Genomic DNA, 27655 nt, shown 5'->3' with positions numbered 1-27655 from the left:
TTTGCTGTGCATCCGGATTTTCCATAAGACTCAAAAGAATCACCATTCCAACGAACACTTGGGAAAAGCTCGTAGAAGTCCCTCTGTTAGCCAAGATAGAAGACTTTTTTACTTTCTCTAAGCAAAGTTTTGAAACGCTGCCCAGCCATTTGTGGAAAGAATTGAATTGGTCAGTTCAAGTTTGGGGACTAATTCAAAAGAGTTTGCCAGTTTTAGGCTGGCAACGGATTATAAATGAGTCTATCTGTCAGCAGCAGACGCTGAAGACAAACGACAATGTAAGACTTTCATAATAAATGTATTATCTGCTGTTATTCTAGAATTATTCCTTCAACTTCATGGAACGTGGAAGAATTCTAAAATTGTTTCTACCCTTTTGTCCCCCTATTGCTCTGCCAAAAATATACTTTCTGTAGTTTATTTATAATAGTGTATTTTAAACAAAGTGTTTGCCTTTTAAGCTGGACAGACCTTGCACAGTTTTCCCGTGGAATGTGCTGTTTTGTTAACTCCTGAGTCAACCCGAATCAAAACAAGGGTTCAGAAAGAAATGGCGTGATGTTATTCTGTGGTAAGCCTCTGGTGTGACGTAGAGGCTGTTGTCCCATTATTTCAAGTTTTTGCTGCAGAACATCTTGTCTGTCAAAGTTGTCATTCCTATAATAAGCCTGCCCATTTTTACAGATAAGCTTATTCTTTTGATATATAAAAACTTTGTAAATGTAGTTGTGTTTTTCTCCATTGAAGTTCTGAAAGGGATTCATAGATTCCAAGGCCAGAAGGGACCACTGTGATCGTCCAGTCTGCCCTCCAGTAGAATACAAAATAATATAGGTATGCTCACGCAGGAGTTTAAATTTCCTTTCATTTTCTTCTCTTTCAGTTGGTATTACAATTTTTACAAGGAGTTTCATCATTTTTACATAAACATGTTGGTTTGCGGTGTCTTCCTAATGGCTGCATTTGAGAGCCAAGAAGAAAGTTATAGCATGAAAGATTATATTGCACAACCTTTGAGGTCTACAAATGTTTTCATATAAAAATCAAACCAGTCTTACAATTTCAACTATTTAGACTTATAACACTAAATATGTACTGATGAATATTTCTGTATTAACGCAGTTCTTTTAGTTTTCAAGGCAGGGAACAGTTTTGGGAGCTAATTCCAGTACCGACTTTCCACAGCTTTAAAGTGTTACCTTATTTTCAAAGAATTAATCTGAACCCATGGCCTTTAACATTTCCCCCCACTCAAGCAGACACTTTCCAATTAATACAGAGTTGGCATCCTAGCCATGAATACAAATAGGGAGGCCTGCCATAAATAGATAACTTGAAATAATAGTTTTAATAGTTCATGATTGTGAGCGTATTTAATATATAAGGAGATTTTCTTAGTTAAAACAAAGAGTAAGTGAATGTGTATGAGATTACCAACAAGCATCAAGGGTCTGACATTGTTTGGACTGAAAAGAGCTGCACATGTGCAGATACTTGATAATTCAGATAATTATTCACTTGGGTGTAGCTGACTCTTTCATAATGGGAGAGGGGTACAAGTTCTGGTTTTGTTTTTTTATTTTGTCTGAATTAGATAGGGAAATGATTAATTACACAGCAATATTTCTTGTCAAGCCATGAATAAATATGTTTAGCATTAGTATAGTTGTTTACAAACAAGAAATCCATACTGCTTGCCAAGGGTTTGATTAAAAAAAATAAATTCAATTCATCCTGCATTCTCTGTAGGAAAGATCTTTACATTTGTATTGTTTGGCATATTGTAATTAAATGCTTTTTAAACATTTTAATTAGGCTGAAGCAAACCAAAAGTCTTTGCTCTGCTCTTTGTAAGCACTCTAAGATGTCACTAAGCTAAGAGCTATTTATAATGCTGCAGAATAGACGGATGCTGTTCTTTTTAAATGCTTTTCAAGACTACTCAACTGCTTTTACCAACATCAAGTTTTAAATTTGATGGATTTGGCAAAGGCCATCTGTTGCTATATTTCAAGGGACTTCATTGGTAATCTCTAAAATATGGTGTAGGGTTCTGTTCATTGATGACCCTCCGAAGGAAATGTGGGTCAAACGTTTTCTCTCCAAGGCCTTTCTGGGCTGGAGCTTCAGGCTAGATCTGCTAAGAATTTAGGCACTTAATTGCTATTTTAGATGTCTAAATCCAAAATTTAGGTCCTGAGAATACCTTCACAGCTACCACCCACCCCTGTAGGTGCCTACTGTCCCCATGGCACTTAAATTCTGCCTGTGCCCCTCATACGACTGTCAGCATCATGATGCATCTAGGCTGAACAGTACCAATGCCAAGGCAGACTCACAAGGTAGGTGTTCCCCTATAGGTGTTTTCAGAAGCCACTTAAGAGCGTATCTTCCAGATGGGGGCACCACACAGAACGTAGCCGAAGATGATGTGGTGGCTTAGCCGTGGTACTGTACCGAGTCGGTAGAGCTCTTACCCAGAACGTGGTGCCTCAGATCCTTGTGCTACCTGATTCAGAGCCAGGACTTGAATTGAGATCTCCCAGCTGTGCCTGAATCCCTGAGCTATGGAGTGTTCTGAAGGAGGGCTCACTTATTGAAGTGGTTTCATTTTGTATGAGGGTTTGGCACTTGGGCCCACAGATGAGTGCAGTCAGCTGTACTGGTCATTCTCCCACTCTGGTCCTAGGAATGTTAAGTGTATTATACCAAATGGAACAGCTTCAGTGAGAAGAGCCATCCCAGGGCATAAGACACTTGCCTGGGATGTGCAACACTTGGGTTCAAGTCCTAGCACTGGCGGAGTACAGATTTGAACTTGGACCTCCCACGGCCTTCATGAGAACTCTCACTGCTAGGCCATTGGCTAGTAGAGTACCACCACCAATTTTGTAAGAAAGGAGTGACCTGGCTTGAGTGCCTAACTTCAGAAGAGGGCTGTTGACTGTGAATCCCAAGTGGAGGGAGGCACCTTCCTCCAATGTAGACTTGGACAAGATATGCCCTTTTGAGGGCTGAGACTTTGGTCCTGCCCATGTCCTCTGCATTTCCTACTGGCTACTTTAAGTCAGCTCAGCTTTCGGACTTCTGTGAAACCCTTTTTTTAGGCTTCTAACTCTTCCTGTGCATTATACATGGAACCTTGACACCTAGCTCATGGCTGAGAATTCCTCTGGGCAGCAGACCATAAATTTAGTTATTGCAATGCTGAGCATAAATCCCCTTTGCTGATGTATCCCTTGGTCTAAAGGGGCAAAGTTTGTGCATTTTGCCTTGTATATTCCATCTACCAGCAATGGCCCACAATTGACAGAGTCGAACTCCCGCTGTTATCAATAGGAATCTTCTTTTCAGTGGAAGTGGGCATTGCACTGGGTGTTTGGGCTCACCTCCATGCAGATTATCCTTGCCTTTAGCATGAACAATCTATTTTTTGTAACTAGTAGTTTACAGGATAACTGTCTGGCACGAATACTGAGCAAACGTTACCATGGGATTTTTGGTAAGTATATACATTAGTTTTCCCGGGCAGATCAAAGTTAATGCTGAAAAGGCAACTAAAATAATATGGAAGTCCACAGCTGGAAGAAACACCATCAACTGCTGGCTAAGAGAAAGTGAACCTCAGTGCTCAGGTCTTTGGGTTTGGTTTGTTGCCTTTCGAGGGTAATAAATCAGTTTTTAATGTATAGCTATGATTCTCAGCTGATGATGTAGGTAAACCCTGTTCTATTGTGCGCCCGCTTCCTTTTTAACAAACTGTTGTTGCACACTCTCTTCTGTGTATGAAACAGCCTCTCTAAAAAGATTAGGAATGATTTCTACCTTTAAATCCCTCCCCAGGATCTAGGAATATAGCTGGGTTTTTTATAGTGTTTTTAAAGCATATAAAATGTTTACAATGCAAATATAAAACTATGAGTTAGATTCTATTAATCTCCCCTGTCTTTGTATGTCCCTTTAAGCTTTCGGCTTTGGGTACTGTGATTTCTGACTGTAGCTGTACGAACCCTAGAATAACAATGCCCAGATCCTGCTTGGGCTCTTTCTGCAGAAAGAGCATTGTGAGAGAAGAGCATTGTGATAAGATTGTGAAATGAATCCCCCAAAGCCAGGAAATTTGAGTACCCTCTTCTGGTCTTATCCTGCTGTGGAAAATGAAAAGTGGCCCCAAAAAATAGACTAAACTTCTCATTTTGCTTTTGCACTTGAGAAAAATGAGGGTAAAGCTATTCATTTGCTTTTACTTGTTTGTGTGGTTGTGAGAAATTGATTTTTATTATTAGTATAGATCAGGTATATGTTGGATTTGCTTCATGGATGTGTGTTAGAATTAATTGAATAAGATGTTTGCTTTTCACAGAATGTTATTTCCTAATCTGTTTTCTCTTAAGATTCCTGAAACAAGAAATTGCTGTAATCTGATGTTTATATTCTTAAATTACCAATATTGTATATTGCAATTATATATTGCAGAAAATGTTAATGTAAAGGTGGTATGTCATTTTTTAAAACACCCTGGCAAATTATGGCTTTTGGCCACATAGTTGGTACAGTTCTTTAACTGAATATTGACTTAAAAAACAACAAATGATCTGGTAGCACTTTATAGACTAACAAAACATGTTAGTCTATAAAGTGCTACCAGACCATTTGTTGTTTTTTAAGTTTATCCTGTACAAACTAACTCGGCTACTCCCTGAAGCTTCTGAATATTAACTAGTATTCTTTATTTCCCCCCATTTAATACAAACTGTTGGTCATATTTAGTTTCAAGCAATGGTGTGTGCAGTGAAGTACTCTGAGCCGATCCTGAGTACTGTTTTTTTCTATATGTAAAGTTAGATTTTCAAAGCCACATGAGATTTGGATGCCTAATTTCCATTAAAAGTAATGTGCCTTCAAGTCCCACAGGTGGTTCTGGAATCTCATCCATATGCCTCAACGCCAATCTATGCGACTAATAATTTTCACTGTTCCCAGTCTGTGCTTATTAGTCCCATGGAAAGGACAATAATTTAAAATGGTTTCCAAGCAGATAATTGGAAACAATATTTCACATTCTGTCAGAGAGCAGGGGCAAGCCCTAAATTGCTGTTAATTAATACAGATCTCCAGGAGAGAGAGGATCTGCAGGTTACCTTTCTGTTGCCCTTACTGCAAAATCATTTTGTAACCAAGTTCCCTTGTCGACCACGATAATATTGGTCAGTGAGGGTTAAAAGAGAGACCCTTGTTCTGTGGTATATTACATAGAGACCTGGGTTGATTTTACAAAGTAGACTGTTGTTGAGGCTTTCTCTATATGTGTAGTTGTACTGATACATCTGCACCAATGCGGCGCAGGTGGTAAAGACACTTTATGCCGAGAGAGAGCTCTCCCATCAGCATAAAAAATCCACCTCCGTGAGCAGCTCCTTTGTTGGAGGGAGTTCACCGGTGGTGTAGCACTGTGCAGATAAGTGCTTATGTCAGTGGAATTTGTCACTCAGCAGGTAGAATATTCACACCCCTAAATGATGTAAGTGTGGCTGCCATAGGCTTGTGGCCCAATCAGCGCACAGCTGTGGGCCACATGACATCCTCAGAGACATACAGATAGTACATGTATTGTGCAGATGCAGCACACGTAACACACAGAGCTGCATATGTGGCTCTCAGTGGTAAATTGGCTGTGAACCACTGGGGTAGAAATAGCCTTAGATGCATCTTCTATTAATTTTAACATGTCTGAATCCACTAGCCTGCCTTGAACATCTCAACCTTGATTACGGCAATGTTCCTTTACGCTGACTTTTCTGTGATTATTTTATGCTCACTCCATCTGTTTCTTAATGTAGCGCTGTGACTTCTTTCACAGTTCAGATTTGCTGTTCAGAACACGTCAGGGCTGTGGGTGGGACACTCACATCTTGTTTTACTGTCCATTGCTTTAAGCTAGGAGAGGCAGCAGATAAATCATATTATACATTTGTTTCTTTGCAAGGAGAATAAATCTTTCCCAGAAATTGAAATGCAGAGACTTTGAGGTCAAATAAAGCAGATCGTAAAGGGCACCTAAAATAAAGATGTGGCCAGATTCTCAGCTGGAATAAATTGTCATAGCTCTGATTTACACCAGCAGGAGGTCTGGCCCAGTATATTATTAGTGGGGGGTTTTAAAGTCTCAAGGGTGGTGATTAACAACATTCAAAAAGCTCTAGACCCTATTGTCAAGCCTTTGAGTTACCCAATAATGTGATTCTTAACGTTGCGCTCTAGCTGTGCGAAAATGTAATTTACTGATCATTAATTTTTAAACTGTCAGTTATTCAGTTTAAAAAAAAAACCCTTCAAATTACTTTTATATAACCTTACAGAAGATAAAAATGATCATTCATCTTCCAGAAGCTCTGCTCCCAGTTCACGGCCTTAATATACATAGCAAGGGAGGTTGGGGGTCCCAACAGAGGAAAGTCTGGACAGAAGTCCTGTCGGAGCCTGAACTGTGGTTGTGATATCAGCCTTGAACAACAGGCTGCCCCTGAAGCAGACTGAAAAGTAGATTGTGTTTCAGCCAGTCATTATCTGCCTCCCAGTCTCCCCCATTCCTTGTCTTCCCATACCTGGCTATGGCTGCTGGTGCATTGGAAGGGCAGAGCAAAAGCTCCAGCTCCACCCACTCTCCTCTGTCTCCTGTATTCCTGAGGCGTGCAGTGTATAGCAGCTGTGTAGAACCTGGTGGTCTCCCTGCCCTGTGATCCCTGGCTCAGGTAGCTTTTATAAGAGGCAAAGGGGCCAACCGGTAGAGTCTCAGGCTACAGTTTGCCCTTGAACTTGTTACTCTAGGCACATAGGGACAACTCTGGTCTGAGTCACGGTTGTGTTTATATGATGAAGTCCAATTCCTGGCTTTGGAATAACAAGGAATAATTCACATTTTTTAAAAAATAAGGGGTCTGGTTCCATGTCTCTGGCTATAATCATAAGACAAACACTGCCTCCTGATTGAACAGTATGCTTAGACTGCAAAGATTGTAATGCTTTCACAATATTATCATTGTAATTGATAACAAGGACAAGTGACTCAAACATTACCACTCTATTTTTGTGCACTCTTCTATAAATTTTGCAGTAAAGAGTTGATGGGCATGCATTCTGATTTGCTGATGTTGACGTACAGATAATTCAGAACCTAGCACGCCCAATAATTCAGGTTTTTGATGGCTAGTGTTATTGTAAAAGAACACTTTTTAATTATTTGCAAGTTTTATATGTTAGACAAAGCATATGTCATTCAGTATCCTTGACAATGCATTTTATGCGTTAATTAAAGTTCCTCCAATTTAGAATTCTTTTTCAGAAGTTTCCATCTATCAAAACAATAGGCTGACCTAGATACGAGTTTCTGTGATACTGCATTCCTCTCTGCATGGGGAATACATGTCAGACATATGTCTCAGGTGACAAAGCATTGAGCTCTCCTGAGTGTCTGTAGCTGATAAATAACTCTTCCTTGTCCGAGTTTGTTGTGGAGGAAAGCAAAACAAGGTATTTTGATACTGTAGGTAAATACAGTATACTTTTCTCTAGGAGCATATATTCAGCTATGGGATGAAGGTCATTTGGGCTGCGGATTAAGTTCAGTAATTACTCCCTTAACTTCAATTTTTAAAACATGGTGCTTGGGCCAGTCTTTTACCACATGGAAAATGTGGAGTCTACCAGATAGAGGTAGAAAGTAGATGTCCATACATTTCATCAAAAGTCTCAGACTATTTGGTGTCTTTCTTAAAGACCCAGTTCCTGGAGTCTTGTGATTATATGATAATTTCAGCTTTAATTAAAATAAAACAAGTATCCAGCCCTCATGGTGCAAAGTAAACTTTAATTCATGGCCTGAGGCTGTTCTAAAAAAAGCCAGAAGGCAAATAATTTTTAAGGGTTGTGGGAGTGAGAGTTTGTGACGGAGCGTTTTTTGCATCCTAAGTTACATTTTAAAGTGTTCTAACTGATACACTTGCAAAACAGATTTCCAATTTTACACTTCCAATTTTGGGGATACAATTGCATGATATCCTGATGGTCAACAGTTTAAGGAACTTGGAAATTGACAAACTAAACCTGTATCCCACTAGTTCTGTCTCTGACAGTGGCCAGTTCCAGCTGTTTCTGAGAACCAGTCTACAGGGGAAATTGATTTCTACTCCATCACTCAGTGGGTTGCTGATACCCAGAATTATGAGGGTTCATTTTCTTTTCTTCTCCTCTGGTTAATGTAGCTGTGGACGTTCTTCTTATCCAGATAAATGTCTCACTTCTGAAAGTTGCTCTAAGCCAGGATAGATAGTTGATGATGCTCCCCAAAAATGGGGGGAAGGATCCCAAGGTCCTGAAGCTTGGACTGCAACTGGAGCCCAAATATCTACACCACAGTTATATAGCCTCTTAATCTGAGCCCCCACAAGCCCAGGTGAGTTGGAACAGGCTAGCTGTGGGTGTCTAATTGCAGTGTAGATTTATCCTTTGTTCACTAATTTGTGCACTCTGGAGAGGCATCACAGTAGAATGAGACACGAACAGTGTTATTAGAGCTCAGTGAATAGCATAGTTAGAAATGTTGTGGTAATGCTGGGAACTAGTTTTCTGTTTCTGCTTTGTTTATAGTTATGCCCAAAACTCACTGATTTTTTTTTTTGGGGGGGGGGGGGTGAGCGCAAAAAGGCAATTAAAATTGGATGTTCAGTTCTGTAACATTCATGCAATTTTTGCCTAGTTCTTCCCCAAAGACTATTCCCAATAAGGATGTTAAATACCATTGAAGAGGTTTTATTCTCTTTATGAATGATGAAGTAACTTAAAAATTGTGGTTAGCAAAGGAGGAGATTGCCTGTCAGTGATGTCAAATGGAGATCAATGTTCATTAAATACAGGGGTGATAAACCTTATTTTATTTATAATACATATTTGTAAGTGGATCTTTGGAATGGGCTATCAGATTTTGAACTCTTCCACGCTTATTGGAAGTCTTATGTGGTGTATCATAAATTTTCAGTAAAGCTGCAGTCTAGGCTTATGGTGTCCATGTCATGGGTACTTATAAAAATCAACTGTACATTTTTGATAAATTTCCTAGGATATTGTTCATGTCCAAGCATTAACTCAATTAGTAAAACTCTCTCTTCAAAAATTCAACAATAATTTATATTGAATGTGCCCATACTGTATATTGGAGTGTACACCCCACTAGCTCCATTTTATCACAGCATTAAGACAGTGTGGGCACTGTCTTTTTCAAAGATTATTGCATTTTTGAAGTCACTCAGCCCTTACCCTTGTAACACCACATAAAGTGTGATGAAATTGTACAGCAATGCTCTCCCTGTCATGGCCTATTGCTTAAATAGTAGAGAAATATACTGCCTGTTGTGTCATATTGCTTAGATAATGAAGCCTTTACTGATTTTCTTTTTCTTTTTCACAACTGAATATTATTTAGCTATCAGACATCTAATTTGAACTTCCAGTTCATTAAAAATGTCAAAAATGCTACAAAGCACCATTTCATTAAGAAAGCAAACCTAAGGCGCATGAAGCAAAATGCAGGGTGATATTGGATTAAATGTAATAAGAAAACCCTTTTTTCAGTTGTGAAGGAGCTATTCACAGCTGGAATACCCTTTCTTTTGGGGGGGCGGGTAAGAGAATTTGGGGATATACTAACTAGTATGTCTAGTCTCTTACATTTGTTTTCCACAACCAGATAATGATATGTGTTCATAGATTCCAAGGGCGTATGGTACCATTGTGATCACTCCTGCATAACACAGTCCATAGAACCTCCTCAATAAAATCCCCCGAGCAGATCTTTTAAAAGATCATCTAGTCTTGATTTTAAAATAGTCAATGGAGGATCCACCATGGTCCTTCATAAGTTGTTCCAATAGTTAGTTACCATCTCCGTTACAAATTTCTACCTTATTTCTATTTTGAATTTGTGTAGCTTCAACTACCAGCCAACTGGTTTGTCTATAAACCTTTCTCTGCTAGATGAAAGAAATCATTATTCAGTCTTTATTCCCCAAGTAGGTATTTGTAGATTGTAATGACGTTGTAGATTGTAATGATGACTCCTCCCTCAGTCTATTACTAGAAAAGGCAAGTTTTCTCAGTTGTTAACCATTCTAGTGACTCTTCGTTTAACCCTCTCCAATTTATCAACATCCATCTTGAATTGTGAGCACTAGATCTGGACACAATATTCAGCATCAGTCATACCAGAGCCAAGTAAAAAAAGTAAAATAACCTCTCTTCTGCTACTCAGGACTCCTTTTTATGCATCCAAGAATTGTACTTGCCCTTTTGGCCATAGTGGTGTGCTGGTAGCTCATGTTCTGCTGAGTATCCATCTCACAACCCACAAATCATAATAAGCATAGTCACAATGTACTGAATAGTCCTAAGTACTGAACAATCTTCCAAATGCTAACTCTTGTGCATACTTCCTAGAACTGTGAATAGTCCACTTGCATCATTGGGATTATGTCTATTTTTAAGTTGGATAGGTGAGCAACTTTGGTCTCATTTTTTCGCCATCCATTACAGAACTTGGTTTGCAGATAAACTAGTATGGTTGGTACTTAAAAAAATAATAGGCACTTGATAAATGGCATAAATAGGACAAATTAAATTAAATAGTATTTAATTTCCTCTAGTTATGTTGTAGGGGCTTCCTGTTCTGACTTGAAAACATCTCTCGTCCCACATTAATTCTGAATGTGCAGTTAGATGGTGAAATGCTAGTGTTAAGTTCTCGGCTAAAAATATTAATGAGGCAATATCCCACATGTGATACATTTCCAAAAGTCTGTCTAAAAGTCAGATTTCTCCGATGGTGCATTTTAACCTATTGTGTAAGCAAGTGGTTACACTAGGGGTTAGTTGACAATTCTATTAACAGAAAGCTATCAGATGTGAAGGGTGCAGAAAATGCTGGCTCCTATCTGCTGCCTTGTGACTAGCTAAGAATAGATATTGTAACCGCCATGGCAGCCTGGAAATTCACTCTCCCTTGCTGACCACCATGCCAGTTTGGAATTTCAAAATGATAGTGAGGATACAACTCATTTCATCCTGCTCCTCCAACATAGACTGCTTGGGCAAAAGAAAGCCCTCTTTGGTTCTTATTAGGGATGTGAACAGGTAACCGGTTAACAAGTTAACTGCTGCACTGTGGGTCAGAGCAGGAGCCACCAGCCCCACATGGGGCCAGGAGCCCCGCCCAGGATCCTACTATTGTTTAACCAGTTAAACCGAATGGTTAACTGATTAAATAGGATTTTACATCCCTAGTTTTTATCAGGTATGTGGCCTTTGATGCCCAGACAAGCATTCCTGGTTCCATTGCCCTAGGGAACTGAGCTAGTTAATTCTTGAATCTCTTCCCATACTGCAACCAAAAAAGGGAACGAAGGGAGAATTCCAGGAAGAAAATGTCACAAACAAGCCCTCTTGATAACTGGCCCTTGTCCTCATGCTTAGCACACCAGAGCCTGCTACAGAACACCCCGATCTGAACTCTTCTCTCATCTACGGCCACAAGAGTAATCCCTTCAGAGAGACAGAAGGGACATGCCACTGAATACTTTCGGCAGTCTTTCCCAGGCCAACAAATAATCTTTATTTCCCTCAAAAGCCAAATCAAATAGTGGAGCATTCTGGTTCTGAGTTTGCTGAGGGCAGGCAGGCATGGAGAGCTGGACCTGGAGTGCTGGCTCAGCATATGAAATTGAGATGACTCATTGGAGACTCACTGGAGTTGCAGAATAACTTTGCAGACACATGGCAGTTGGAATCTTGAAGCCTTTTTTTTGTTTTTGTTTTTGAGAAGTGAATTAACCAGAACAAAGTATCCAGGATCGTCACAAATTAGTTATATCAGGAGAAGGGTTTTTTTTCAGTCTTCTCCTTAGCCAGCAGGGCCCCTGAAATAATATGCTATTTATTAATATGCTAATCTAGACTGCTAATATGATGTCCAGATATAATCATCATCTATTCACAATTTTTTTCTATTCTTTGCAGATTTTTATACCATGGTATCTTGAGTATGTTAAGCCATATGCCTAACCTCTACCCCATATTATGCTTTCTCTCCCCAGATGGAGAATCGTGCATCCTGCATGTACACACATGTCACACCTCTCTTACTGTTTTATAGTAAGAATGCAAAGACAAATAAATGCATCTTGGTGAGGTTTTGAGCTTTCTGATGGTTCTTAGCATTGCACAGCTCAAAGTGTACACTGCACACGTACAGCTGTCATTGGGAGCCTAAATACTTTGAAGCAAGGGTTGAATTGTCCCCTGATTTAGTGGGAATGGTGGCCAAGCATCCAACCCCACCAATTTAACGAAATCTTCCCATCAGCCAATTCTGCACCTGGCTCGGGAATCTGAATTCTTTCCTCTTTCCACCAGAACTGTTCTCCTGATGCAGAAACAGCTATGCATTTTTGACTAATTTAAAAACTTGACCCATTTCACAGTGATAAAAAACATTATATTCCTGTTTCTTCACACAGCCACAAGCTTTCCTGCTCTCCTGTTTTACATGATTTGTCCTCTTTAAATTTGTGGTTTTCAGAGTTTGGAAGTTCCTTTCCAAAGAGGCAAAATAAAATTCGACATCATTTTAATGAAATAAAATTAGATGGTTTGGCTCCAAGAAGAAGAAATAACCCAGATCTTCTCCAACAGGATTTTTATATTCCTTTTCCATATTGAGTTGCACTGTCCTCTAGTGGATGTATAGACCAATTGATTTCATGTTGGTGTTTGTTTAAATCTTTCACACCAGTAGGATACACTTGCTTAAATGAGCTGTAGATGAGATCTAATAAGAAAAGGTGGTAGATTTGAGTAAGATTTCAACATTGAATAAGGGAGGTTGCATTTAACCTGCAGTTAAAATAGCATTTTCAAGACATTCATAAATGTTCGTATCTCAGCTATCAGTGGGAACAGATACATATTGAGCAAAGATATGCCTGTGTGATTTCAAACTTTTATTACATAGTATTCAGTATTGTAGCTAGCAAAGTGCTTATCTCTCTTCTGGACCAAATCTCATGAAGAAGTTAGTGTGGAATCACATTTCAACTCTTGAGTTCAGTATAATGACCAGTCTGTATTTTTGTAATGCTCTATTATTTATGTGGCAACAGAGTAGTTTTGAATTTAATGCTAAACACTACTACAATATAATTCAGACTTAATTTTAGTGCTATCAGAATCTGTTAAAATTTCTTTGTTGAAGTTATTTTAACTCTGAAAATTTTTCCAGAGAACTTAAAAAATATATATGATAAGGGTACATCAAGAATCCATAAGTGGATATATTCTGGTTTTGAAAATAATAAAACTATTTTAAAATACTTTTTCACCAAGAGACATAAAATATATAGCCACATCTTTGTTGGGTTTTTTTCAAATTTTTACGTGAAATATTGGCTAGTATATTCCTTTTACTTGTTTTGCATAAATTTTGTAGTACAAATAATGTATGTGTATATCTGTCTCAGGGTATGTGATACAAAAATGTATCATTTGTTGATCCATAGCAAAATACTTGTTTGTTTAGTTTGGCACAGAGATTTTTCCCTTACTGTGTGTAGTGCAGAACCTAGGTCAATGGGGCCAGATCTCCATTGAGATCTAGGGAGCTTCTCCACCCAAGAAGTGTAGAATGAGTTAATTCACTAAACTTTCACCATTAGAGAGCAGCATTCAAAACAGATTAGAAGACAAGTATAGTGGACCTTTGTTCACACCAATTGGCGAAATGTTATAGCCCAGTTTGGAATAGTCCAAAACGATGGCTTGATAGTAAAGTATCTATTGGCTTGCTGGACTGAAATGGAAAGCCCACACTTGTCATCACCTACAACCCCCAACTTAAACCTGTCCAACACGTTATCAATAAACTACAGCCCATACTGGAACAGGATACTAAACTTCAAGAGGCTCTGGGAGACAGACCCATAGTCTTCTATAGACAACCACCTAACCTCAAGATTATTCTTACCAACAACCACAGGACATACCACACTAACACCAACCCTGGTATCTTCCCTTGCAATAAACCTCGGTGCCAGCTTTGTCCACATATTCACTCTGCTGATACCATTATTTGACCTAACCAAGTGAGTTATAAGATCAAGAACACATATTCCTGCGCATCCAGAAATATAATTTATGCTATCATGTGCCAAAAGTGTCCGTCTGCTTTGTAGATTGGACAAACGTCTCAGACACTTCGCCAAAGGATCAATGCCCAGAAAACAGATATTAGACAGGATCACAAAGAAAAAACAGTTTCTTGCCATTTCAACCAGAAAGGACATTGTCTCAACAACTTAATCACCTGCATCCTGCTTCAAAAGCCTTTCAAATCTGCACTTGAAAGGGAATCCTCTGAACTGTCATTCATGCTAAAATTTGACACTCTACGCTTGAGTCTCAACAAAGACTCTGGCTATCTCACCCATTACAAAGATAGCTTCCCCAATTATCACCTCTAATACCATTAACTCACAGACATTTACCTTTCCCCACCTCTAATACCATTAGCTCACCAACATCTACCTTCCCCTCCACCCCTCCTGCATCCCCCCTCTGTTCTGAAATTTGATTTGTTCTTGTCATATGTGTTCATCATTTTTTTAACTGTATCCTTTGGTATATATGGTTGTGACAATTTTCTTCCACTATTTGATCTGAGGAAGTGGGTCTGGCTCACGAAAGCTCATCATCTAATAAACCATCTTGTTAGTCTTTAAAGTGCTACATAGTCCTGTATTTTGTTTCACCCATCACTGGAGGTTTTTAAGAGCAGGTTGGACAGTCCCACAGCCGAGGTGATCTAGATTTATTTCTATGTTTCTCTGACAATAGTGTTCTCTGTTTGTGGAAGAAATGAGGGTCTGAACCTGACTGTAGATGTGGGTGCTATATCCGCACTGCTCCTGAGAATAGTCTGTCTTCATTTACTTGTCTTATTTTGGCTGCGCACCACACATACAGTGTAGAACACATTTCCTAAACAGAGCGTTGTATTTCTTGGGATTAATTATTAAGGGAAGATTATGATGAATGTCGTCCATTCTTTGGTTTATTATGGATTCAGAATTCTTCAGGGAGCATCACAAATCCAGGTGACATCCAGGCTGAGTTTGCTTTTGAATCTCTCCTTTGGCTGAAAAGTAGGGAAAATCACCCCACTGAATACATAGCTGAAAAGGCTTATATGGGTAGCTTATTGCCGCAGATAAAATATGTAGGAAATCCAGTCCTGATCTATATTTCAGATGGAATGGCTAACGGTATCTACAGTGAGTTTTGTAATAGGCCCAAGCACATCAGAAATAGGGAGTATATCTACACGACAAGAAGAGATCTGCATCGTGGTTATGGATGACTGGAGGAGGGAGGTGGGATTGAGGTGCCTAAGGTTTGATTGGCAGGAGGTACCTATTTCCACTAAGGATTCCCAGCTATGAATCCTCTCCTGGAGTTAGATACCTGTGACCTTTCTTGCAAAAAATGATGTAGACTGGAGAGAGGGGGAATGATTTTCCAGCCCAGTGGTTAGGGCACTCACTTGGAATGTGGGCCAAGTTCAAGCCTCTGCTCCCGTGACTATTTTATTTTTAAAAAGTGGAACAGTTTCACCAGGAGGAATTGAGGGAGTCTCACCCCAGAATATCCTTAGCCCAGTGGCCTTCTCTGGAGAAGTGGGAGCCCTTGCTTCAAAAAATCCCTTTTCCACAGCACGCAAAGTAGGGATTTGAACATAGGTCTTCCACAACTTAGGTGATTACTGTAACCACTGGCTTGCAGGCTATAAAAGCTCCTCTGAGCACCACACAAAATGAAGCTCTTGGAAGTACAAGGGTTCGTTATCACACTTGATACATACTTAGACCTACCAGCTGTGAGATATAGTGACCCTTTAACCTGAAAACACATTCCAGCTATCTGTTAGGCGATCTGTGAGAATGTTTAATGGGTCAGGTCCTGCCGACGAAATAGGCAGAAGAACGCCTGGTTTGAGGATCCTGCTGGGGCTTAGGTCCTGATGATCAGGTCTGAGGTGGCCATGTGTATGGTTACTGGTGGAATCTCAGGCATCGCGGGAATTCAGATATCTACAAGGTCACCTCGGAGGAGGTCAAGAGCATAGGTTTGGCATGGCAGTGAGGTGCCTAAATCCCTTTGAGTCTGTCCCAAAGAGTTTACTGAAGTCGTGTAGGTCGGTATACGTTATTCTGCTATCCACACCCTGAGCAACATAAGTTACACTGACCTAAGTGTGCCCAGCCCTATGTTGGTGGGAGAGCTGCTGCTCATAGTGGCTGGAGTACTTAAGTCCACAGGAGAAGTTCTGTTCCATTGACTGACTTAAAGCATGTGCACTTAGCAGCACTACAGCAGCATAACTGCATTGGCACAACTGCACCACTGTAAATTCTGTAGCATAGCCATAGCCTAAGCCTACTCTTACAAAGCAGTACTGCTGGGGTCATAGTGTCGTCCCATTGACATACTGTTTTACATCCTCACTTAGGGTGTGTCTAGACTACATGCCTCCTTCGACGGAGGCATGTAGATTAGCCAGATCGGAAGAGGGAAATGAAGCCGCGATTAAAATAATCGCGGCTTCATTTAAATTTAAATGGCTGCCCCGATCTGCCGATCAGCTGTTTGTCGGCAGATCGGGGCAGTCTGGACGCGATGCCCCGACAAAGAAGCCTTTCTTCATCGGCACAGGTAAGCCTCGTGAAACCAGGTTTACCTGTGCCGACGAAGAAAGGCTTCTTTGTCGGGGCATCGCGTCCAGACTGCCCCGATCTGCCGACAAACAGCTGATCGGCAGATCGGGGCAGCCATTTAAATTTAAATGAAGCCGCGATTATTTTAATCGTGGCTTCATTTCCCTCTTCCGATCTGGCTAATCTACATGCCTCCGTCGAAGGAGGCATGTAGTCTAGACACACCCTTAGACAGCTTACCCGTTTCGGAAGGTTTCTGATTTCAGTCATTTTCCCTTAGTTGACTTGTTGCCTTGAAGGTAGAAAAATAGGGGACATACTATGAAGAAGAATACCTAGCATAGGCTGCTCACTTGCCCTTGTTTGTTTTTGTCTGACACCTGCATGGATCAGACTGGAAGCTAGGACCTTTAACAGTCGATCATTGTCAAAATTGATACAGCTTGAACCTCTCTAGTCCAGCACTCTCTGGTCCAGCAGTATCCATGGTCCAGCATGATTTTAGTTAGCTGGCTATCCACTGATTATGGGTGTGGCCAAGTTTCCCACGGTCCCATAAAGCTTGTTTACAGCCTCCAGTCCTGGCTCTCAGCTTTCTGTGCTGTTGTTTAGCTCTAGTTTACCGCTAGATGTCTTCTAGCAGTAGAAGTGTTGGTCATGCTGCTAGACAATATTGACTTGCTGTGGTTTGGCAAATCCTATGGTTCAGCACCAGTCAGAACCCCAAGTGCTGCACCCGAGAGAGTCAACCTGTATATTCTCAGACCTGTCAGCTGTGATATAGTGCCCCTTTACCCTGAAAACATATTCCAGCTACCCCACAAACTCACTGTATAAGCATTCAAATACATGGACAATATTTCTGACATGAGATGACACCTTAGAATTAATATTCCCACTGTTTTGCCAGTCACCCACGAGAAAGAAGACAAAACTCATCATAGTCTTTCAATATGTCATTAGCTGTCTAAAGGGTTAAATAGAGCTTATTTATCTTTGAAGAGGAAGAGTGGTCAATCAATATGTTTAGGTGGCTGGAGGTGTAAAGAGGTTTTGTCAGATTTCAATCACAGCAAGCTAAAGGAAGTTCTCTGCCAGTGTAGCTTTTAATTCACCACAGATATGGTTTTACTGACATTTGCTGAGCAGCTTGTTTCAGCTAAAATAAATGGATCAAGCTTCAGAGCAACAGATTACCACAAGGTCAGACAGCAATATCAGTAATTTTAGAATATTGTTTATGGCGGGGGGGGGGGGGGGGGAGTGAGAGAACGAGAGTGAGTCAGCTCACATTGGTAGTATCTAGAGAACTAACCCACTGACAGTTTTTCCCACTGTCACAAGATTAGATAACATTAATTTGTCTTCAGTAGAAGTATTTCACAAAGAGGACATTAGCAGCAGTTTTGATTTTGGGGACCAGAGAATTGCAGTCATTATCATCTTGAATTACTTGTTTAGATAAATAAATATAGTCGTCTTCTGATTTCATGCCACTTCCCTATTTGGGATCAGCTGTCATGAAAATTGGTCTCTTGGAGGTCTGCAGATATCCAGTTCACATATCAAGTCTTTGGCTTTTCCCTTGATTATCTTTCATCCATGATCATTGTGTGTATATGTTTATATGAAGATATTCTTAACACTATTTTTCCAATTATTTTAATACAATGAATCTTATCAATATAGGATTTTTATTTTATTTTAATTTAATTTAGCTTGAAAAAAATCAGAGATTACATCTTGGTTTTTCACTTACTACTTCTCTAGTTACATTTTTGTTTCCACTTCATCTATTAGTCAGCTAAGCTAATTTGCAGTTGGCATTTGTTTTTTTCTATTTAAATGAGGGAAGGAGTATTATTTGATACTAAATAGATGTCATTGCTATGGATCGCTAACATGCATCATTGTTCTAAGTCCGCTCTAACTGTTCTATAGTGAAATGGGAGGGGGGGGAGGAAAAGAAAATAGAAACATGCAAACATCTAGTTTTTCACTGAAAACAAGTGCACTCTCTAGTCTTTCCATCGTATACAATATTCATGTTGGCAGTGTAGAATTCAGAGGATTCTTGGCAGACTAGAACCCTGCAGCTGCAGACAGCTAGACGTCCTGTTTATAGATTTATAAATGGATTTTTGGGGTTAGCAGAGTTCTTCATGGAGGCCCCTTATATTAATTCTTAAATGTATGATATTCTCTAAGACATCAGAACATCCTAGAGACATATTTGGAAATACACAGGAAGTTCCATAAAAGGCAGTTTATATATTATATAACTTTACAAACCGAACTTTAAATACAGCTGGATCAAAGCTGTCTGCTTCCTATGCTGTGAATGTTCTTCCTTGCTTGCAACGTACCTGACTGGATTTTTGTCAAAGAGTTATGCAGTGTTCACAGTAATCCATTAGCACAGTGGAGTCTGGGAGTCCCTGAGGAGAGCCCCAAGGCCAGTAGCGATGGGGCCAGAATTGGCCATCCCTGGTCTGCAAACTCTGGCTTTCGGGACCAGGCAGGTTCCAAGAGTGCCCAACCAGGGAGGTCCAACCTGTACCTATATTACCCTGCTACAGGTTACAGAAATCTAGAATTGTTTTATAAGACATGAAGTTGGATAGAAATGTTAATTATTAATATGCTATTCAGGTGATCTGTCTTGTGCACAGGCTGAGTGCACTACTCTAAATGTGCATTCATGTCCCAGGTGCATGATATGCTGTTTATGTTAATATATACTTGTCCTATTATTCAGTGGGTGGGTTCTTATCCCCACTGCACAGTCTGCATGCTTACAGGTTTTCACCATGCACAGAGAATACAAAAAAAAAAAAAACTCTTCATCCGAGTACAGGCAGTCCCCGGGTTACGTACAAGATAGGGACTGTAGGTTTGTTCTTAAGTTGAATCTGTATGTAAGTCGGAACTGGCGTCCAGATTCAGCCGCTGCTGAAACTGATCAGTTTCAACAGTGGCTGAATCTGGACGCCAGTTCTGACTTACATACAGATTCAACTTAAGAACCCCAGGCATCCCCAAGTCAGCTGCTGCTGAAACTGATCAGCGGCTGATTCCAGGAAGCCCGGGGCAGGGGCTTCCTGTAGGCAGCCACTGGTCATTTTCAGCAGCTGCTGACTAGGGGACACCTGGGGCAGAGCAGCTGGGGTGCTGCTGGGTTGGTCCAGTGGTACCCAGAGCGGCGCTACGGGACCAACCGGCAGCGCCCCAGCTGCTGTACCACAGGCGTCCGGAGCAAAGCCGCGGAGCACGGGGGCAGCGGGACAGCCCAGACGCGCCGTGGCTATCCTGCTGCCCTCGGGCTCCGCGGCTTTGCTCTGCTCTGCTCCCCGTCCCCCAGGTCTGCAGACCAGGGGGAGGGGGAGCAGAGTAGAGCAGAGCGGCGGAACGCGCGGCCAGCTGACAGCCCAGACGCGTCTGGGCTGTCAGCTGGCCGCGTGCTCCGCTCTGCTCCCCCCCCCCCACCCGCAGATCAGGGGGAGGGGGAGCAGAGCGGAGCACAGCAGAGCGGCGGAACGCGCGGCCAGCTGACAGCCCAGACGCTTCTGGGCTGTCAGCTGGCTGCGCGTTCCGCCGCTCTGCTCCGCTCCGCTCTGCTCCCCCTCCCCCTGGTCTGCAGACGGGGGGGGGAGCAGAGCGGAGCGCGCGGCCAGCTGACAGCCCAGACGCGTCTGGGCTGTCAGCTGGCCGCGCATTCCGCCGCCGCTTTGCTTCCTCTCCCTGGTCTGCTCGAGACCAGGGAGAGGAAGTGCCCCGTTCGTAACTGCGGATCCGACGTAAGTTGGATCCGCGTAACTCGGGGACTGCCTGTATAGCATCTTAATGGTGACATTACTTCAGAAGACCATCATTTAGCTCTGCAAGATCTACTCAGGGTAGGGAAGCAAACATAAACAATGTTCACAAATTTCAACAGTTTATAAGTGAATCTCTCTGCACCATTTGAACTGATCTGTGGTTTATTTATAAGATTATAATAAAACCCCAGATTGAATTCTTTACCCGATTTGGTTTCTTATTGATTGAATCCTTTTAGACTCCTCTCTAATTTAAGAGAGTATTTTTATTAAAGCCAGGCATACAAACATCAATTATCCAAGCTGCATCTAATTTCCTTCAAGATTTTTTTTCCTCCTTTAGCTGCCAATGGATTAAGAGAACTGATTAGAATTCAACTTGAAAACTGAAAAGCAGATACTTAAATGAGAATGTCTGCGTTAGGAATTAAAATATCTGTATTGGGCATAAATCCTCTTCCTTATTTTTAATACTGTAAACGCCCTTGCTTAAGTTGATTTGCCTGGTGCTACGTCCTCAATTTAGAAACATACTTTAGAAAAGACAAGTATCTGTTGCATGTGGCACTGTTACAGTACAAAGTTGGAGTATATTTTAATGGTGAGCAGCTTTGAAGTAGACGGGGCAGCAAATGAAGACAAACGCACGGATGGATTTTAAAGAAGCAGGCCTCAAATTTATAGAACTTTACGTGGGGGAAGAGGGCTACCCTCCACCCCCATCGCCCATAGTCTCACCTATCATACATTTTAAGAGATTCTGTGCCGGTCTTCTACCATATAACCCATAACTTTGGGTAGACTGTCCTCAGCCTGCCCTAGGATACATCTCACTCTTCTGTATTCTGCCACCCATCTCCCAGCGGTGGTGCTAAAAGGGAAAACCGGAGCCCACAAAGGCCATGAGGTCTTCCCCTCTCCCATAAGCACACGGCCCAATTAGTAAAATCCCAAGACTTTTTCTTCTGGGAACCATTCTTTTTATCCTTTTTGACAACATTGGGAACTGGCCACAAATTGCAATGAACTTAAGACCCTTACCAAAACCTACCACTAATGATTAAATCTTGTTCCTCTCTCACTTTGTCTCCAGGATGAGTGAGGAAGGCAAAAGCCCCTGAAGCCCTTTCCAATTTGGCCTCTTTAGGAAGAAAAAAAATCCTGTCCCAAAACAGGTGATCAGTCAGACCTGCTGCATAGAGCTTGGAGACTACTAGGACTGGGAGAGGAGGGTGAGGCTGCTGAATTGGTCAGAAAGAGGCTCCCCGTAGCCCAAGTTGAAGTTTTAAGTCAATGAAGGGGAGAGAGAAGAACCAATCAGCACCGTTCCTCCCTGCACCAACCGACAAGTTGCTAGAGACTATGTAAGGGAGCAGGGCTGGCTTTAGGAAGTGTGGGACCAATTCGAACCAAATTTTGGTTGAGCCAAAAAAAAAAAAAAAAAACCAACACAACCCAGCACACAAACAAACAATTCACAGCCCCTATAAATCTCCAGCTACAGGGCAGAGTCCCGCCTTCCAGCAAAACCCACGGGCCGACTCCCCCTCCTGCAGCATACAGAAGCCGCTGCACTCTTCCTCCGGGGCCGACGCCCCCTCCCACAGCGCACCCGGCACACTTCCGGGTTTAGGGCACGGAGCCCAATTCGAGGGAATTGGGCAAATCAGCCTAAAGCCAGCCCTGTAAGGGAGAATCCCATCAGCATGTGTCCCGGTCAGCACCTCTCAAGGCAGTTGGATGGCATTTTATCTATCTGCATAAGCATCCATCTGCCAAAAAAAGATTAGTATGCTTAGAGCTTGAAAGGCTGACTTTGTGTTTTCTATCTGCAAACACCAAGTAAGTGGGTGGGAGTGGGTGTAGATGCACACAGCCAGGTGAGAAATTTCTTGGGCTTTTGCCTTTGTATGCATCAATGATGGAAAGAATATGAGAACAGCATGACCCAAGATGGAATAAATAAAACACGTTGACACCATTACCATAATATCTGGAAAGGTATGTAACGAATACACAACGATAAGCATGAAAAATGCATGCATTTAGCAAATTGAAAGATGCCCTTAAATAAAAATATTGACATCAATGTCTGAACCATGTGGAGAAGAGAAGTGATTAGAAGTGAATTTAGGAGTATATATTGGTATAATGAGGAGATTATTCCTTTCCTTATGTCATCGTGTGTATACTGATGATGATGAAGTACCATACATAACACTATGTATATAGCCAGTTATTGCTAGTGTAGGTAGAATACTTAACAATGTAGCAGATATGGTCTTATGTATTGAAGTACGGTACCTAACTTCTGTTTTATTAATTTATATGGAATATATAGGTCAAAGGTGTTCATGTGACCCAGTCACTGACCAACATTAAAGAGTGTTAAACAAGGTTTAAGGTTCAGTATACAGGGATCTATGCATGCTTGGTACCCTGGTACAAAAACATCATCACAATCATCTCTAATCTTTTATTATTAAAGATTCAGTAATGAAGTATTAAGAGAGGCTTTCATTTTAACAACATCCCGTGTTTCTTTCCCTTTAGTAGGACAGAGTTTTAGAAGGAAACACAGCCCTGGTTTGACAGTCACTTAGATGATATCAGCGAGGGTTATAATCGTCTTTTTGGATAAAAGAGAAGAAATTAGTTGCGTTGTAATGCAGCTGCTGCTGCTGTTGAATTCCGATCCTGTTTCATCTCAGGTGGTGTTTGAGATTCAGCTGGAGATGGGAGGGGAGTGATGTCATCTGGACCGTACCCTCTCTCTGGCCTGGCGTGGTGAGGGCATCTCTTAGGATCAGGATGTTGAAGGCTGGGGATACCAGTGGGAAACAGCAGGGATGGCGGTCCTGATGTTGATGCTCACTTCAGTAGCCTCATCTCTTCTTCTGTCCTCTTCTCCCATCATCACCACCATCACCGCTACCAAGTCTGTCTTTTAAGCAAGGGAATGATGAATGGAATAGCGTATCTCTTCCTAATATCTGACACATCCCTTCTGATTCATTTATTTCTGGTTCCACGTGTCTCATTTTTGACCAAGCATGAGTTTGACTCAGTCCTTGAATGATATTGGCATGGCTTTTGTTTGTTTCCCTGTCTGGTTCTCTTGCACCTGTTTGTAACATTCCCAAAGCAGCTTGACCTACTTTGTTGTTATAGGTTATTGTAACCTCTTACAAACTTATATATACCTTTTATAATTGAGTTGGTGGTTAGGTTACGTTTGTCAGCCCAATTATCACAACACTTCTCAGGAAGAAATTCAGATATTGGCATTTAGACATTATTAATTGTCACAAATGAGCATAGTGATTCAGGAAACACTAGATGAGTCAGGAGGCTACCCGGAGGAGCTAGCAAATCTAAACTGCATGACTCCAGTGCAAACACTAAGGGGATGAGGAAAGAGATAGGGCCTGATAGTATTCTCATGGATCGATAATGGAAGGCTAAGTGAAAGAAGGGGCTTTTAATAGGAAATGTGAGGGGATATAGAGAGGATGCTTAGCACATGAACATATGGAAACTGTTCCATATATACTAGACAGCATGAAGAAATCTCTGGAGATGGGAACAGAAGAAGTGACAAGAAACATTGAGATGATACATTGCCTTCTTAATCATATTAAAACAGTGCTTAGCTCAGCATTCCTTTTTATACTGTGAATACTGCATGTGCTTGTAATAACCAATGTTTTGCAATCTGAGATCCACTGACGGATACTAATGAAACAATTTCTGGTACTAAGAGAAAGGTTAGCTTTATTTTTTAAAAATAGATGTCTCAAGGATGGAAATAATGCTAACAGTGTCAAGCTTTCACTCTCGGTCTACGGCATTGCAATCACAGGAAGCTAATTATAGCGCTTTGCCTGCAATGACATCTTAAACCCAGTTGCTGCAAAACATGAACGTGCATGACTGCAGGAAATGTATTTGGTGCCAGCACAAACTTGACTCTCGAGCGGGGCAAAATGTTCATTTGGGGCACTTGCGGTGTGATTGTAGTCTAAGAGGTATATCTGTGCTAGCTTTAGCCTAGCTAGAGTAAGTAACAGTAGCAGTGTCGAGGTGGTTGCATGGAGTTCAACGAGGACTAGTAACCCAAAAATGTAGCTGGGGTCCCCATTGACGTGTACTGCAGTGCTAGAAACACAATGAAGGCTGTTACCTGCAGTAGCTAAATTAAAGGGGGGGTACACTGGTTTTTTCTTGCCTCTTCCAGTTCTTGGGGGAATGATCCCACTGGACACGACTACAACTCTGGAACCCTTGCTCTGCACCCTCTCTTCATCCCATCTGTGCCACCTATACAAGACCAAGACCCAAACGACCGATGTATGACAGCTAGGCTTGGAAGAGAAAATCTTCTCTGGGTGGCCTATTGTGATGGCTACAAATTGCAGTGAATTGGGTAGAAAGGCACACCTGCTTAATGATTATTTTTAGTAACTTACTAAGATAGTTAAAAGTTTTACCAAGTTATACCATAAGGAATAATAATCTTGATGCATTAATATAGTCAAGTTGGATGGGTCTTATTTTAAAGGTATTTTTCCTGGGGCATGTTACTATGTTTAGCTTTAAAATGCACATTACACTTTTTGTTTCTCGCTGTCTTTGAATGGCATAATTTTAAAAGGGGGCACAAAGAGCATCCACAAATGTCTTGCATGTGATGTAGGATAATTTAATTGAGAATTGGGTGCAGGAATTTCAATTCCTCAAAGTTGAGGAATAGCCATTTTCTGTGGGTGTTATCAATTAATCTGTTGTAATGAATTCTCTTCATTACCTATGTCTCCTTGTTAATTATAAAGGATTTTCTTACTCCTATTTATCAAGTCAAGACGAGTATATTACCTTTTTATCTGTGCTACTTTTAATATAGAGTACGTGCAAACTGTTCTCTAAGTATCTACATACTAAATTTCATTATTAAGAAAATTAGAAGTATCTGCTACAGAATATAAGAATTGCCTTATTTTTTTCACACAAATGCAAATATGCCTTTCTCATTCCTACAGTGTATTAGTAGCTTTTTGCTTTTTATGCTAAGCAGGACAGATAAGGAGTTTTCTTAACAATATATCCCATTCTCCTGTTTCTTAACTAATATCTAACACATAGAGGATATTTATCTTTGGTTTGTTTTCTAGTCAAGCTTAACTTGCATCTTCTTTTTATTTTTATTTATCTTAGGTTTAAAATAAAAACTTAAAATGGTCTTCTATTGACACCATGTCACTGCTTTTTGGCAAGGACATGAAATTCACCCCTGTGCAAAGGGCCAGCACAAGGCTTGTTGCATCACTTGAATGAGCCATTATAGGAATGGATTTCTCTCATTAGAATTGTTGGGCCACAAATGTGTATAACTGTGTCCCCTTATTCCGGGAATTAATTTGACTGCGCTAGAAATTGTATCTGTCTGTACCAATAAAGGTTACAGCATAGGCAAAGATAAAAACAGTGCCTACTGCCTAACTGCTATGCCTAAACTTGTTCCAGTGCCCACCTCCAGTAGACCAGTCTCCAAACTAATGGTTTTTGCAGTGTGAATGCCTTACCCCCCAACAATTTAAACTGAGACCACCAATCAGCTCATTATAGGCAGGACACACCTTTTTTGGCCCAGCAGCAAGTTCTCCTCTTGGGTTACACAGGTCCCATTTATTGATTTCAGTAGTTGCTGGCAATGTGTAAAAGCAGAGAATTTGTCCCTTGGCTGTCCTTTATCCCTTGTTTGGAAAGCAATGCCTAAAAAGGTGACTATCTTTTTTTTGTTTGTTTCAGGTTGAAGCAATACTGGTCAACATTTTTGGTGGGATTGTGAACTGCGCCATTGTAGCAAATGGCATTACCAAAGCTTGCCGAGAGCTCGAACTGAAGGTACCTCTAGTAGTCAGACTTGAAGGTGAGTGATAAAGGCTTGGGGCTACTGACAGCCAAGGTTTGCGTGGCTCAAAGCAGGATGCTGAGAGGGGGGGCCCCAGGCCCAGCTAGTGGATGGTGAATACTCAGCAGCACGGGGCCCTGAAAGCTTGGGGCCCATGGCATTTGCTTTGCTTGGCTTGCCCTAGGGCCGGGCTTGCTGACAGCTCTCAGCTGCACTCAGTTACATCACGTTCCACTTCAGTTTACTCTGTTCTTTGAGCTCCAGCAAAAGATGTGCAAACTACTTCAGGTGCAGTAAGAATCGATCCAACTCTTCACTTGTGGAACTTTCCCTGGCACCGGATTTAGGGTCATATCTTCCAGTCTTTATTCGGTCCTTTCTCAAGCCAAACTTGAGTAGGAGATTCTCCTGAATAGAGACTGCAGCATTTGCCTCTTCACTCAAGCACAGGCACACATGCAAAAACACCTTTGATGTCGAAGAGAGGAAGTTTCTGGCTGGTGGTTCTCTGCGAGGAACCCTGAACTTTGGAATTCATTCCTGCCATTGGTCCAAAATCACCCAAATCCATTGATCTTCAGAGAACATAGCAAAGCCCATCTATTTTTCCAGATATTGGAATGGGGATCTACTTAAATTATTTCCTTTTTTCCTTTCCTGGCTTTGTTTATTTCCATTTCTGTTAATCTGATCATACTTCTCATATCTGGAAAAGTATCTACAGCCCTAACTAGAGGTTTTGTGATCTTTTCTATAAATGTAAAATACAAGAAGTAAACTCTTCCCACATATTTCTGAAGTTCCTGGTCCCAGATGTAAGTGGAAGGGCTGAAACACAAAGAGAAGAGCTGTACTCATAGTATTTCCAACCCAGTCAGAAAATCTAAGAGGGGTAGCCATGTTAGTCTGTAACTTTAAAAAAACCTGTAGCACTTCAGAGACTAACAAAATATATATATATATAGTATCATGAGCGTTCGTGGGCAAAAGCCACTTCCTCAGATGAGTAGAATGGAGAAAATGCTTTCATGGAACTACATAGTAGCTAGACGGCTTTTTCCCCATTCCAAATCATTTTTATTCAGCACACTTGTAGCATACACAAACCAATTATA

At 41.1% G+C, this 27655-nt stretch overlaps 1 protein-coding gene across 2 annotated transcripts in view; it reads left to right on the top strand.

Moving 5' to 3' along the window:
• Window positions 1-27655, top strand: part of SUCLG2 (succinate-CoA ligase GDP-forming subunit beta) — a 241606-nt gene that overhangs the window by 198232 nt on the left and 15719 nt on the right. For both annotated transcript variants that reach the window (XM_075938556.1, XM_025183076.2), the window contains exon 10: window positions 26438-26558. In XM_075938556.1, the coding sequence (XP_075794671.1) occupies window positions 26438-26558 (121 nt within the window). The remainder of the gene's footprint in view (window positions 1-26437; window positions 26559-27655) is intronic.

The sequence above is a fragment of the Pelodiscus sinensis genome, chromosome 11 (assembly GCF_049634645.1).
Source record: "Pelodiscus sinensis isolate JC-2024 chromosome 11, ASM4963464v1, whole genome shotgun sequence".
Classification (NCBI taxonomy): Eukaryota; Metazoa; Chordata; order Testudines; family Trionychidae; genus Pelodiscus; species Pelodiscus sinensis.
The sequence above is the reverse complement of the archived record's forward strand: the minus strand, read 5'-3'. Positions and strand labels throughout refer to the sequence as shown.